This window comes from Tiliqua scincoides, chromosome 4 (genome assembly GCF_035046505.1).
Source record: "Tiliqua scincoides isolate rTilSci1 chromosome 4, rTilSci1.hap2, whole genome shotgun sequence".
NCBI lineage: Eukaryota > Metazoa > Chordata > Lepidosauria > Squamata > Scincidae > Tiliqua > Tiliqua scincoides.
In genome coordinates, this window is record NC_089824.1 from 72,439,898 (window position 1) to 72,455,182 (window position 15,285).

Here is a 15,285-nt window from a genome sequence, read left to right on the forward strand (position 1 = left end):
ACTTTAAGCAAATTAGCTCCCCTTCTTTCCCCCAACAAATGACCCTGGTACTGCCCTGCAGTCCTGCTGGACCCCACCTCCAGGGTAGCTCACCTGTTCAACCTGCAGAGGTCCTCCCTCCTGCCAGCAGCCTCCCACCACTACAACAGACCTTGGGTCATCAGCAGGTCTTGGGCACAGCAGCCATACTTCAAACTCCAGTGTCTCCAGCAGTTCATTAGTCACAAAGTCAGTCAGAGTATCCAGGGCAGAGTCCAAAGTCAATAAGCCAAGTCACAGTCCAAGATCAGATTCCAAAGTAAGTCAGTCAAATCAGTCAGAGTAGCGTAGCCCAGCCCAGCCCATCTCGTCTCCTACCTCCAACCTGCACTCCTTCTACAACCCACACCCCCTTCCTCAGGTGCTCCTTATATCCCTGAGGGCCCTATTGCCTTCAAGTGGCTGCAGCTGTGCAGCACACTCTGCTGGATGCCCAGGCCTTACCCTTAAAGGGGCCACTGCTGACACCACATCTACCTCCTCACCAGATCTTCCAGGATTCCAATACATATGGTGGTTATGACATCTGCTTATCTTACATGGATACTAAATAACTCCCCCCACCTTCCAGAGGCACCCTGCTGGAAGGAAGGAAGGACACAGACTCCAGAGGTGGGGAAAAGAAGAAGGGGGGGAGCAGCCACAGGCCAGCTTCAGCCCGCCCACCCTCCCTCAGGCTGCAACCCTCTCCACACTATCCTTGGAGTAAGCCCCATTGGCTATAATGGGACTTCTGAGCAGACAAGTTAGCTGGAGCTCTCAGGCTACAGTCCTCTCCACACTTTCCTGGGAGGAAGTCTCACTGACTACTTGTGAGTAGACCTGCATAGGAGGGGGCTGAGGTTGCAGCCCTCCACATCTTCCTGGGAGGAAGCCCCACTGACTACAGCAGGGCTTACTTGTGAGTAGAACTGCATAGGAGGAGGCTGAGGATACAGCCCTCCACACCTTCCTGGGAGTAGCCCAGGGACTACATCTGGGCTTACTCTCAAACAGACCTGCGCAGGCTCCCACTCACCCGTCCTTGCTCTTGGCCTTGAGCAGGCTTCAAGGCTGCCATCCCAGGCACCCTTTCCTGGGAGTAAGCTTCATCCTCTGTAATGGGGCTTACAACTGAGTAGACACATGTAGGAGCAGGTGCCAAGGCTGCCATCCCAGGCACCCTTTCCTGGGAGTAAGCGTCATCCTCTGTAATGGGGCTTACAACTGAGTAGACAGGCATAGGAGCAGGCTCCACAGCTGCAATCCCAGGCACCCTTTCCTGGGAGCAAGCTTCATCTGCTGTAATGGGGCTTACTACTAAGTAGACACACAGGATGTCTCCTCTGCTGTGGAGGAAAAGCCTCTCCTTGCACTGAGTGGGGACTTGCTCAGAGAAAGTCGGGCTGCAAGGGCTCCCAATGGCTGAGGAGGAGGGAGGCTCAGGATTGGCTGGTGGTCAGCCAGTGAAGGGCCCTGAACCATTCCAACTGAAAACGCCAGGAGCCTGCTGGATGCTGATTGGCTGAGCCTGCTGGAGAGTTGGGGGAGGGAAAAACAGGAACCTTAAGCCTGCAGAGCGGGCAAAATTGAAAAGGGAAACCAATGCGAGGCAGGTGGGGGTGAAGGGAGAGGAGGGCAGTGAGCTCAGGGGGCAGAGGGAAGCAGCCTGCCCTCCCAGCACAGGTGCCTCCTGTCACCCTCTTTGCAACTTTCACCTGGAGGAGCCGCAGCAGACAGCTGAAAGAGCCACATGCGGCTCTAGAGTAGCAGGTTGCCGACCCCTGGTCTATACCCTTGATATTCCCATCCCCCACCAATACCCTCATGGCAGGCAGGCCAGAATTTTTGTAATCAAAGTCCCTGCTCTCATTAGCTATAGAAACTGGAAGTTTGTCATAAAGTTGTCGCTTCTTCCTCTTCTGGCTCAGGATGATATCTTCCTTTTTCTTCTCTGTTCTTCCCTTAGAGAGATAAGAGTTTTGTTCTTGTTATCAATAAACTGTTTAATTGGCTAATGCAAGGGTGCCCAAACCCTGGCCCGGGGGCCACTTGCGGCCCTCCAGGCCTCTCAATGCGGCCCTCAGGGAGCCCCCAGTCTCCAATGAGCCTCTGGCCCTCTGGAGATTTGTTGAATCCCGCACTGGCCCAACGCAACTTCTCTCAGATTGAGGGCGACTGTTTGACCTCTCGTGTGAGCTGTGTGATGAGGGCTCCCTCCACTGCTTGCTGTTTCATGTCTGTGATGCAGTAGAGGCAGCAAAGGAAAGGCCAGCCTTGCTTTGTGCAAGGCCTTTTATAGGCCTTGAGCTATTGCGAGACCTTCATTCGTTTATATAAGTTCATCTTTAATATATTCATTTATGTAAACTTATGTAAATTTATTCAAATTTTAAATATAAATTAATTCTTTTTTTCCCTGGCCCCCAACACAGTGTCAGAGCTGATGTGGCCCTCCTGCTAAAAACTTTGGACACCCCTGGGCTAATGTACTAAAATTATCCATCAGGAAAGGATCTCAAGCCCCTGAGTTTCCCACTGAGTTGCTGGCATTATGAATATCTCTATTGCATTCTCTCATTACTAGATTTTATTACTCCTTATTGAATTAATCACTGCTGTGCTTTGAATAATGCAGCAACATATGCAAGCAAAAGCAAGTTTATGTATAAATATACTTGGATGGATATGATTTGAATTACAGTAAGTACAAACCAGCACTGAATTGAGAGAAAATTTCTTTGCTTTGCATTCTGAATATTCTGAATGCAAATATTTTTCAACTTTAGATTACTGTGTTCAGATTTTTTGAACATTTTAAAGGAATTGAATACTGCACATGAAATCAACTGAACAAAAAATTTCAAGAAGCCCTCTTGCAGGAAGGTATCATTCCTTCTCAGTATCAGGGCATGAAGTAATGTCGGGGCCAGATTGGTCTGATTCAGAGTAGTTTGAGGGTTTGATGGGGTAGATCTTGGCAACAGTGGCATCAGCAAAATCGGGAGCCCCTGTTCCAGACTGGACATGCCTGCTATGGTGGCTCAGATATATGCCATACAAGTAGCTGGTGTATATCTGAGTACGCCCAAAGGGGACCAGGGAGCAGCAGTGGAGGTCAGTAAAATTTTGCTTCACTTATCTCTCCTGGCCAGCCTGGTCCCCAGCCAGCTTGCTAGATTCAGTGAAGGCTGTATCAGCATCCTTGCATCACACAGGCTGGCTTGCAATAGGATTGGGCCATTATATTCTTTACTGCCATAGCCCCTCCTGCATGCTCTTCATTCTCCTCCAAGCTCTTTAAAGGGATACCCCTGGGTGTTTCTGTTTTGCCATTGCCTGACATGTACTGTATGATTTTGTTCTCCTTCCCTCAGTCTCCAAGCTCATTTCTTATGATCTTGTTGATTTGGTGTTGATCGGAGTAACAGGAAGAATGGCCCCTGGATCCCTGCCCACTTCACTTAACTCTCCCCCCCCTCCAGTGTCCAGCATTGCTGCCACTGTCAACCATTTCCTCTAATGCTGGACTTCCAGCATTCCCTCTACCAGCCACTAGAGGAGGTGAAGGAGGCATAGCAGTGGCATTTCTGGATGCTGAAGCAGAGAGGTAGGCCTCCCAACCTATGCATTCTCTCTCTCTCTCTCTCTCTCTCTTCGTTCTCTTTACTAGGCAGCAGTACTAGAAAGATGCCAGTGCAAAGGGCTGTGGAAGAAGGGGGAATGGGCGACAGCATAGTTTGCCATTCAGTTGTTTGTTCAGGGACAGTTCATTCAACACTATGAAAGGCAAGTGGAGCATTGCATGTCTAATAAACCTATATATACTTGAGAGTCAGGACCAGACTAGGCAAGTTGCATCACTCATGTGATGTTTCCATAAGAAAAACAGTCATAGGAACCTCCTGCATTAGACTGGAGTGCCATTTTCCCAGTCTAAATTGCCACCTGACCCTGCTACATTTGAGTACCTATATGTTTTCCCCAGTGAGGTAAATAATAACTGGGGTGTGTGTGAAGCTTAGGTCAGGAGAATAATGCAAGGGAAACGGATTAACGGATGAAGAAGATGTAGAATTGCTGTAAGTTCACTGTAAACTCGCAGCAACATATGAACATAAACATAAGAACATAAGAACAGCCCCACTGGATCAGGCCATAGGCCCATCTAGTCCAGCTTCCTGTATCTCACAGCGGCCCACCAAATGCCCCAGGGAGCACACCAGATAACAAGAGACCTCATCCTGGTGCCCTCCCCTACATCTGGCATTCTGACTTAACCCATTCCTAAAATCAGGAGGTTGCGCATACTCATCATGGCTTGTACCCCATAATGGATTTTTCCTCCAGAAACTCGTCCAATCCCCTTTTAAAGGCGTCTAGGTTAGACGCCAGCACCACATCCTGTGGCAAGGAGTTCCACAGACCGACCACGCGCTGAGTAAAGAAATATTTTCTTTTGTCTGTCCTAACCCGCCCAACACTCAATTTTAGTGGATGTCCCCTGGTTCTGGTATTATGTGAGAGTGTAAAGAGCATCTCCAACAACAGTGCTGCTAGGACTGGTTTTCCCAGTGTGTTCTGATACTGTTTTTCCATATTTAACTCCTTGTGACAATTGCTATAATTGGGGAATCAAATACATTTTAGATTCTCGTGAAGAAGAATGAACTATAAAGGATGCTGGGAAAGTGAAGTCAGTATCAGGAATGCTTTGATCTTAACATCAAGAAACGGTATCATTTTGACATGACTGTGTTACATCCTTGCTTATGTTATTGTAATAGTTTTATGTATAAGCAAAAGTTCTGGTATCTGTAATGTGGAAATGCTAGAGAAGGGTTAAGCTTTGAAGTGTTAAGAGGGTAGAACAGAAGGGGGAAATAGGTGAGTCACCCTGGTCTTGGGAAGGAGATAGCAACTGAGTGCGAATTACATTCTCAGGTGCATCCAGTTTGGTGGAGAGCCAGCTCCCTGTGGAATGTGTCAGGGAAAAGATTGGGTGCTGGGCTGTGGGGTGACACAAGTCTGCAAAATTGGTAAGAACGCCGATTGGTTTAGATCCCTCTTGGGGGTCTAGGAGAGAATGGCTATAAAAATCAGCTGGTCCTCAGTGAGCTGTGCTTCTGCATCAGACATAAACCGCCGAAGGCTGTACTCCTTGGACATCAGACCATACCATGTAAGACCTTGGTAATGTAGGGTAGAATCTAAGTAGAGTAGACCAGATAGCTTTGTTATATTCTTAACTGCAGCGATACTGTTTCCCAGATCATATCCTTGGATTGATCACTGTCTAGGCAGGGAGTGGCACAGCTCCTGATGTACTAACTACTTCTTAAAATAAATAACTTTTATTCCCAAATGGGTTTTCTATGTTGCTGGCTGGGTGTGGGAAAGTTGCTCATGAGACTCAATTGGTAAAGTAGGAACCTTGGCAGAATTGCCAAGGTCAAGTGAGGGAAACGGGCATCCTCGCTGGGGCAAGCAGAGCCAGTGATCTGCTGCTAGCTATCCATGGCAAACTCGTCACACTCCTTTATAAGCCATCTGAATTCCAGTAACCTTTGCAAAGTGAAGCAAGTCTTGCATGGAGTGGTTCACGACTAGACACATAATAGTCAGGCTCCTTTGTTGATAATTATGCTTTTATCTCTCATTATGGCAGAGTAAAATCATGCAAATATGTGGCAGGGTGATGTAATGTCTCAGTCAGTAATCAGGGCAGCTCCCTTTACCAGAGGACTGGCAAAACCCTTTGCAAAATCCCACTCCCTGAATGTGCAAGCTTGTCAGTAAGGTATTTTCGTTAACACTTTGTAGCTAGTGATCTGACGTGTGAAGGAAGTCCATTGTTAGGTAGCCTCCCTGTGATGACAGCTCATTATAATTACTACGACAACCATATCTTTCCTTCACTTGTTGATGATGTGGGATCATATGCTAAACATATACTAAACATGCGCTAAACTGTATTTCTTCAGAGAACAGGCACCCGCCTTCTCTTGCTTCTAGATGCAAAAGTAAAAGTGTCTGCATGGATTAACATTTAACAAGCAGCTCTCAGAAATACTCCTTGATTTAAATTACGTCCTTTAAAGGCATCACTCCTGAAAATGACCCTGTCTGTGGATCCTTGTGCAAAAGTAATACATTCATGTTTAATGCCTATTAATGGCTTCCTCACCAATCTGCATTTGTCAGATCCCTGAATCTGATTCCTAACTGAATTTGGCAATTAGAGGAGAATTATTTGTACCCCAGAGACTATACATAGAAATGGGTTTTGCTGCTTGAGCATATAAAGCACTTCCCAAAGCTTTGCGCGGAGGTTTTCCATAATGTCTAATTGGGGTAAAATAAGCTAATCCACAGGCTTCCAGCCATGTATTACTAGATAAAAAGAGAGGTGAGTGGTGCTTGGGGTTCAGTGGAATTAATGATATCCCAGTAATGCTGGATTTGGCTGGCCTGCTGCAGAATGGCCCACACTCCAGCAGAGGTACAAACTTGTAGAACGAAGCTACTGCTTGGAGTCCTGCCTTACGGAACTTTGTGCCTTTGCCTACTCAAGGCTGCCGCCAGTGCAGCTGAACCTTTGCTTGTGTTGGTAACATAATTATAATATTCCTGTCTTTTTATAAGCCACATCTAATGGATCGTTAATACACACTGAAACCTCTGAAAACCTATTCAGATCTTATGGTCCTGCCTTATCAGATTTGGTTAGCATATGCAGGGCTATACAACAGCGGAACAGAGTTCTGCTGTCGTAAAATGGCTTTTGGTGGCATGTACAGTGTGCTGCTGGTGGCCATTTTGAATCAATGGCAATCAGCAGCCACGCAGGAGGCCTGCCCCTGGACCCACAAAGGTGGGTGTGATGATGGTGGGGGCGGGGAAGGGAGGAGCAAGAGGGTTCCCAAGCAGGGTAGAGAGGAAGATGGACCAGGTCGGTACAGGTGGCACTCGTGTGCCAGTATCCTAACCCTGCCCATCTCCCTTACCACTGTAATTACACGGCTTGAACTTATGCCTGCTAAACATCAGGCATAGATCCAAGGAGTCCCATGGCAGTGGTGGAGGCTTTCCCTGGGGTAAGTGAACAAAAGTTCACTTATCACGAGGAGAACTTTCCAATCATACGCCCCCCCCCCAAGACAGCACATGCTCTGTTGGAGTGGCTGCATTGGTGGGGGCTTGTTAGTTGGTCAGGGGGCTGTATTGGGGGGGGCTGTTGGTGAAGCTTAATGAATAAAATCACTTAGTAATTGATGTCTTTTAAATAAAACATTTAACTTCTGCAATCAAAATATTTTGTATTTTTTGTCATTTTGTTGCTAATTCTTTGTATTGTTTTGCTGTTTTTACTTACCTTTATTGTAAACCTCCTTGAACACCCTTAGGGGCAAAGACGAGATAAAAATCTTTTACGTGAATACAGTAAATATATTAAATAACAAATACAAAATATGCGGAGGAATGGGATTAAAGCAAACGGTCTCAAAGATATTTCAGTATAAATATGTTTATGTTGAAAACAGATAATGTTATTGTGTGACAAGAGTCCAGTTCAGGGCTAATGATTTTTTCATGTTTGAAGTGTTGAGTTTTCATAAACAACACAGTTGGCAGGTGCTCCACTGTCACTTAGCAACCCTAACTGATTAGGGAACAAACTGTTTTGGGATTTTTTTCCCCATTGTGGAATGCATTTGGGAGATTTGCCAGACCTTATTTGCTGGGAAATAGCAGTTGCATTTAAGAGGTGCTCATTGCTTCAGCGTTGAGTGGTCCCTCAAGTTGTTTTCATCACCTGCTGTTTGTGTCTGTTCAGATGTTGTCCTTTCCCACCTTTTGCCTATTTTGAATGGTGATACGTAATATGCATGTTTCTTATGTCTAGTAGAAAGGATCAATATGTGTTTTATATCCATAGCTGCTTTTCAGCAGATATTTTAGACAGTGATTAAAACAAAGCTGGTTTTTTGGATTTTGGGGCATGGATTACTTTCAGAAACTGCAGTCTGTCATAAATGTGGGCAAAATCTGAGCTGGTTTTGGCTATCAGTCAGGCTGCAATCTTATATGCACTTTCCAGCGAGTAAGTCCCATTGAACATAATGGAATTTACTTTTCAGTAGGCATGCTGTTAATTGTTTGTTTCTGGGGAAAGAAAACCTGTACATGAATCAGAGTGGAAAGTAGGAAGTAAATAAGTTTCAGAATAACTTCAGTGATACTATCCAGTACTATGATGGCAGAGCTGTTTGTGCCGTGGTGAAGTGTGTCTGAACACAATTATTCACCTTGAAATGACTTGTCTATTGTTCTCATATTGCACTTTGTAGCCATTTTTCAAGCAAATTGTGTTCTTACTTTGCCTCCCACACTATATGCCCAGTGTTATGAACACATGGTCAGCCCAGGGCTTATAATTCACATTATGTTTTGTAACGCTTTTGGGAATCTGGGTCCTGGTCTCATGAGAAGGGGAGAAAAGAATGATGGTGGTAGGCAGTAATCTGTATTCTGCTCAGAATATGCCTCAGAACTATATGCCTCAGATCAGCAGGATAGAAAAAGAGAAGAGGGCATCAACACCATCCTTGTTTCTCCTCCGTCTATCAGTTTTGATGGAGCTTAACTCCGAGGAAATGTGTTTAGGGCTGTAGTGCCAGAAACATGTTACCTCAAGTCATATGGTCCCAAGAACTACTGATTCCAATGATATTTAAGTTGCATAACCTTCTCCAGGATTTTAGTCATGGTGGTAGCAGTACCTCTTCTTTCCACTGTCCTTGGAGTTACTTTTAAGATGATGCTTCTGTTTTGGAAGGAATATGCAGATGTGATGCATTAAGGGCACAATCCTGCCCTTCACTTGGGCTGGTGCAAGTCCCTTGTGCCAGTCCAGGAGGGTCGCAAACATGCCATAAGGCACGTTTGCACCTCCTCAGGAGGCACCGAGCCTTGTGTCGACCTGGCTGGGCTGATGCAAGACTCTGAGGTAGGCAGGGAGGGGGCGGGGAGAAAGTGGGAGGGGGGCATTCCTGGTTGGCAGTGGGCAGCACCGGGGGTGGGTGGGGGGAACAGGAGGCCGGGCTGGGATCCAGCAGTTATGGAATCCCTGTTCCCTGGGAGATTGGAGCAGGTTGAAGCCGCTCCACTCTCCTCAGACTTGTGCCACCTCAAGAGGTGGCGCAGGTCCAAGGAGACCCATAGGAGCAAGGGCGCCTTGACCAAAGGTAAAGGGAAAACTTTCCCCTTACCTCTGGCTGAGCCACTTTTGGCCCCTATCCTGTGCTGGATACAGCGCAAGCCTCCTGGCTTGCCTGTTCCAGCGCAGGGTAGGATTACACCCTAAGTGGTAATTGACAAATTAAATCAGTCATGAGGTAGGCAGATAAAACAGCTTCCTTGTGAGTGCGTGTGTGTGTTCATGTATATCCATACCATATTGCTTTATAAAGAAGGAGAGATCAGGTAGCTGTCCTGAGAGGCCTATGTTCTGCATTGATTCAAGGGAGGTCACAGAAGAAGGATAAGGGGGGGGGGAGTATAGATAATTTTATAATGGCTGTTATTTGTAGAGCCTTCTGCTGTGTGGATCCTGCATGACACATCCTTAGGCAATCTCTGTTGACACATTTCAGATAATCCTTAGGCAAGCTGTTTCACACAGTAATGATTTCAGCCAGTGTTTATGTGGCTAGTTAGTGCAACATGTGTGTCCCTTTGTCTCAGAATCAGTAAAGTTGTGTGTGTTTTTTTGTTTTGTTTTGCTGCCATCTTCCTGAAATAAAGAATGTATTTGGATAAGGGCTCAATCCTTGGCCTGCTGATTCAGGGCCCAATCCTATCCATGTTTCCAGCACCGGTGCAGCCACAATGCAGCCCCAGGGTAAAGGAACAAATGTTCCCATACCTTGAGGAGGCCTCTGTGATTACCTCCCCACCACAGGATACAGTGCATGCCCCATTGGCATGGCTGCACCGGCACTGGAAAGTTGGATAGAATTGGGCTCTCTGCCTCTGCAGCGTGCTTTGGGCCAGTCAGGGACCAGACAGTACTTACTTTCCCAGAGGCTGTCTGATCCCCTATGGGTCTGCTCAGACCATATGCCAGCTCTTTGGCTTGCTTAAATCTAGGTCTGGGTTCGGAAAGGGGGGATAAGATCCAGTGTGCTTGGCTGCCACTGAAATCCACTGCCAACCACCCCTGGCCTGATCTGATCCCCATGCTAATCCATCCCAAACCACCCCTACTGCTGACCTGTCTGCAACAGTGCAGGTTCTGCAGCTCGCCACTGCCAGCATGGGGTTTGCCAGTTTATTAGCTCCCATCCCATTGTTAGCAAGCCACAAAATGACAAAGTATTTGTAGCACCAGCTTTATGCTGGCTGATCACAAGGTCTAGCCTAGCGTAAGGCTTGGATAGGATTGGGCCACATAATATACATATTCACACACAATCCTCAACCATTAATCTCATAGTTATAATATGGGTCATAACCAGAGGTGGGATTTTCTGTGAAATGACATTATCATGCAAACCTTAATATTTAATTCATAATACTGTAGTGTACATAGTTTAATATTATACAGTATATGTACTTTCCCACTCATTTAACTGGTCCTGATAGTATAGTTATACATAAAATAGTTTATCCAGTTTGATGATGCAATTTGTTTTTTCCTTTTGAAAGCGTCCAGCAGAAACTGTGGATGAAGAAGAAAATACAGAAGCAGCTCACAAGGTTCAGCATCAAGAAGAATATGCAGCAGTGAATGGGGAGGCTGATCACAGTGAAGAAACTGGGGAGGCCATCAATGGAAATGGTCATGAAATGGAAGAAGAAGAAGGAGAAGAAGAAGAAGAAGAAGAAGAAGAAGAAGAAGACCAAGCAGCTCAGGGTGAGCCAAGTCATGCACAGGGAGGAACAAATGAAGAAAATGGTGAGGAAATGGATCAGAATGGTCATGAAGAAGAAACAAAAGAAGGTATTGATGATCAAACTCAGGTAACATGTCTTTGCTCTTTTGTTATGATAATACTTCCAATCTGTTTTAGCAATAGATCTATTGGCAGCCCTTTGGAGCAAATCTGTTTGTCTTTTTCCATTTTCCCTAATCTCATTTATATGAGAACAGTTACATAAGCTATTTCTCTTTGAGGATCCCAGTGAGGATGCTCTCACATTGTCTGCTGTATTGTGAGAACATTGCCAACCTTCACTCTGCTAGATGACAATCCTCTGTGAACTTTGACCTCGTATTCTGCATTGTATGAGAACTGACTGTAGTGTTGTTGCAGTCTCAGAGACCATTCATTCTTCCCACTCTAGTGCATGGTTATCTTGTGAAATCAACAAAAAATGCACTGACCAAACCACAATTTGGTGAGCACTGTGTGCTGTCTCCACCAAAAAAATTCTCATCTCAACCACCAGGAGACTGACGCTGTTTCACTGACAGCTGCCATTATGGATTCCATCAGAAACAGAGAGTGATATGCATACTGTAGTTGAAGAACCTGAAGCTGCTTATGTGAGTCTGCTCTCAGACACAATAGTTAGGCAAGGGTAGGGTTTTTGTTTTATTGTCATATCACTAATGTTGTGTTCCAGTTGTCTCCATCACTTTATTTCTGCATTTTAAAGGGAAATCCCCCTTATTTGTGCAGGATAATCAGGAATACTGACTTGTTTACACCTATTACTTAGTTAAATTTTAAAATATTTGTTCATACATAGCAGGAGTAATTCTGTTATTGATTAGTCACATGTGGGATGGTTGCTTTTTCTGCACACCTTTTGACCAACCAAACCAAACTCTGCCCATCAGCCATGTATGGCAGCCTTCCAGGTTCAGTAAGCTTTCTGGTTCTGCCGCCTGTCTGGAGAACATAAGAAAAACCCTGCTGGATCAGGCTAAGGGCCCATCTAGTTCAACTTCCTGTATCTCACAGTGGCCCACCAAATGCATCTTCAGACAACAGGATATCTGTATTTTGTTGCCACTTCCTTGCATCTGGCATTCAAGATGACAGGCCACAAAATATGATTAGTATGTTTGGCTTGATGTGTCACTTTGATTTGTTGGTTTTATCACATGTACATGCACACAAAAGCAAAAATATCTTTCTGACATGACATTTGTCTTTTTCCCTCTAGACCGATAGACCTTCAGCTCCAAGAGTCACCATCACCAGTCCACAGGAAAGTGAAAAACAAAACAATGAGTGTGCAGCAGTAGCATAGGCATATTTTAAAGGACATAGGTTAGCAGAAAATGAAGGATTTTATATTTGTTATGCAAAGCATCTTTTTCTCTGCTTGATTAATTTATAATGTGACAATATGGTGGAACTCCACCTGTTGAGCCCCAAAGTGATAATGTGGTATCCAGTACTTAGCTAATTAAATGACTGCTTATTAAGAGAAGATTTAATTATAGTCTCAAAATTTGGTCTTTCCCTGATGTGAATTTTAAGCAGAAACATAGGTGTTATTTTAATAAATATTCTTATTACAGAATATTGAATATTGAACTAGTCCCCATGTATGCACACAAAACAGATGGTTAGACTGCAAGATTGGTTTAGAAAAGTTAAAGAATATTTTTGTGATTTTTCAATGGAAAACCTGTAATATTTTTATAGCTGAATAAATCACTATGAATATGAGCTGTAGCTTCTTTCTAGGATCTTCTAGGAATAAAAGCCAGTTTCTTATTTGTACTACAGTACAGAAGAAAGCCTTGATCCAGAGCCCTGGCAACTTCTGCTGCATACATGGGACTCTTTCATGCCTGAATTGTTCCATTCATTTCAAAGGAATGTACATGCAGATTGGCTCTCTCCCCATTGAAATGTATGGGAAATTCATTGCAGGCAGGTGAGCATCATGTGCGAACTAGAGCTTCTGTGCCTGGAACAGATTGCTGGATTGTGGTAACAGAATGTGGCCACAAGATGAGGGACCTCTACCACAGCAGTTGGTTGTTTCACAGCTCAATCCTCTTCAGGATTCTCCATTGGGAACTATTTTGGGGGCTCTGCCACTCCATGGCTGTTACCAGTACCTACTGTGCATGCCAGAGCAGGTAAGGCAGCAAAGGGGTGGGGGTGGTCAGGGAGGGGGTGAAACAGAGCAGGGAGGGGAGGAACAACAGGGGCTCTGGTGACTGCAGGACAGAGTGGATCCAGTACTGATGGCTTGCATCAGAACTCTCCCTGCCTCTTTCTTCTCAACAGACCTGATGTGACCCATTGTGGAATGAAAGGCTGATGGGGGATAAGGGGAGATATTTCCCCTTTCCCCCTGATATCAGCCGATCCACCACCACCACCACTGGATACAGCTCACTTGCTTTTGGTGTGGTTGCGTTGGCTGCGGAGGGGGGAAGGGAAGGATAGGAATGAGTCCTCTATAATACAAAGAGTTCCATTACGTAGTTAGTGTACTTGAATAGTCCCACCCTATGTGCATCTTCTTGGTAGTAAGTCCCACTGACTTCAGGAGATCTTATTTTTCAAGAAGATGTCCTTTGGATTTCACTCAAAATGTTTTTGGCACAATTCTCCTGTTTGTTCTGGGTTTGCAAAGCAGGAGGGATGAAACACAGTGGTGGAGAGTGGTGATGGGTAAGAGAATGGGGACAGAGAGGGGCAAAACAGGATGGAGCGGAGGGTGGAGACAGCTGGCAAAGACTTTGGAGCCCAGGTCTCCCCACTCATCAGCAACTAGATACAGTAATATGGATAACCATACAAACTGCTAAGTCTCTCTAAAATTTTTTGAATATAGAAAATAATGCTAAAAATTAGCATCATTGTATTTAGGCTCACACTAGAAAGGAGTGTGTCCTGTGCATACCAAAACTTGCTTCTGCAGCAGCTGTATTCTGGCAGCTGTGTCCCTGAGCTCCTATACACTCCTTCATGGTAAGCAGACCCACAAGCCAAAGAGCTACTATAGCAGTCCAGTTTCCACCCAGATTTGACATGCATTAAGGAGTGTTATGTATGCATTCCTCAGCCCAACTTATATGGCTTGCCAGTAGCTGCAGCTGCACGCTCATGGTAGGGTCCCCAGCGCCCATGTGGGCAACAAGTTTGAGTAGATAAGAAAATGTCAGATCCCAGGAAATTTCTGGGCCCCCTCCTTTGGCTCCTGGGCCCCCTTTTTGACCCTGGACCCGGGTACAAATTACCCCCTTTACCCCCCTCTCCTAGGCCCTGCATAAGAGCGTGACTATTACCCCATGACTGAAATATCAACTCATGGCTACCATGTGGCTCATGGCTTCCTGGCTAACAGGAAGGCTAACAGCCAGGACGTATCAAACACCAGAAAGAGACATTTGATGTGCTCTCACTTCACCCCAAGCACAGTACTTTTTAACGGAAGCAGCAAACACAAAATGGAAGCAGCTGTGAGTCATCAATTAACAAGACACTGAGTGATGAGTTATTAATTCAGAGGCATATGTGAATCAGCCCCATGTCTCTTATTAAGCAAAGATCTTAAATACTGTATAATTCTTAGGCATATTGCTTAAAGACTCAGTAAGGTATAAGCTTACATGTAAGATGCTGAGTTAGTTTGATTTATTAGGGATTGTTATATCTAAAAGAGAAAAAGCATAAAAAAATTTAGCAACTGCAAGACCAGTGTCATGCCATATTTTGTGATCAGCGCTCATCTAGCTGTTGGGCTAATCTGCCCCAAACAGTACTATGCTAGTATGGCACAGATTCAGTTTGTCAAAAACTTGAGCCCCGTCATCCAGAGATTGCTGAACCTTTTCTTCTTCTTATAGAAGACTGAGGGCCGAGTCCCATCCAAATTTCCATCTGCATCCAAATTTCCAAATTTCCATCTCCAGTGCAGCTGCAATGGAGCCCCGAGGTAAGAGGAAAAGCATTCCCTTAACTTGTGGAGGCCTCCTTAACTACCCTCCCACCCACAGGGTGCAGTGCACATCCCATTGGCATGGCTATACCAGGGCTGGAAAGTTGGATAGGATTTGGCCGAGACTCCATGAGCATGCTTCTGCAGTTCTTTAGATACAGGCATAACTTCTCCCATACAGGTTGCTTAGTCCGCCAGCCAGAATCTACTCCGGTTCCCTAGTCTTCCCAAGTGTATGTTATTACACTTGACATTCATTGAATGCATCTCAGCTGTATCATCTCCCCCCTGTTCCCATCCTTTTTACCAGGATAAAATGTATTGAAGCTGTTATTGCTGCATAGCATA

The 15,285-nt window shown here is 45.2% G+C and overlaps 1 protein-coding gene across 1 annotated transcript in view; it reads left to right on the forward strand.

Annotated features, from left to right (window-relative positions):
• The window catches only part of DCDC2 (doublecortin domain containing 2), a 60,444-nt gene extending 48,162 nt beyond the window's left edge, over positions 1-12,282 (forward strand). The window contains exons 10-11 of the mRNA XM_066626041.1: positions 10,729-11,043; positions 12,196-12,282. Of these exons, the coding sequence (XP_066482138.1) occupies positions 10,729-11,043; positions 12,196-12,282 (402 nt within the window). The remainder of the gene's footprint in view (positions 1-10,728; positions 11,044-12,195) is intronic.
• Positions 12,283-15,285: the final 3,003 nt, after the last annotated feature.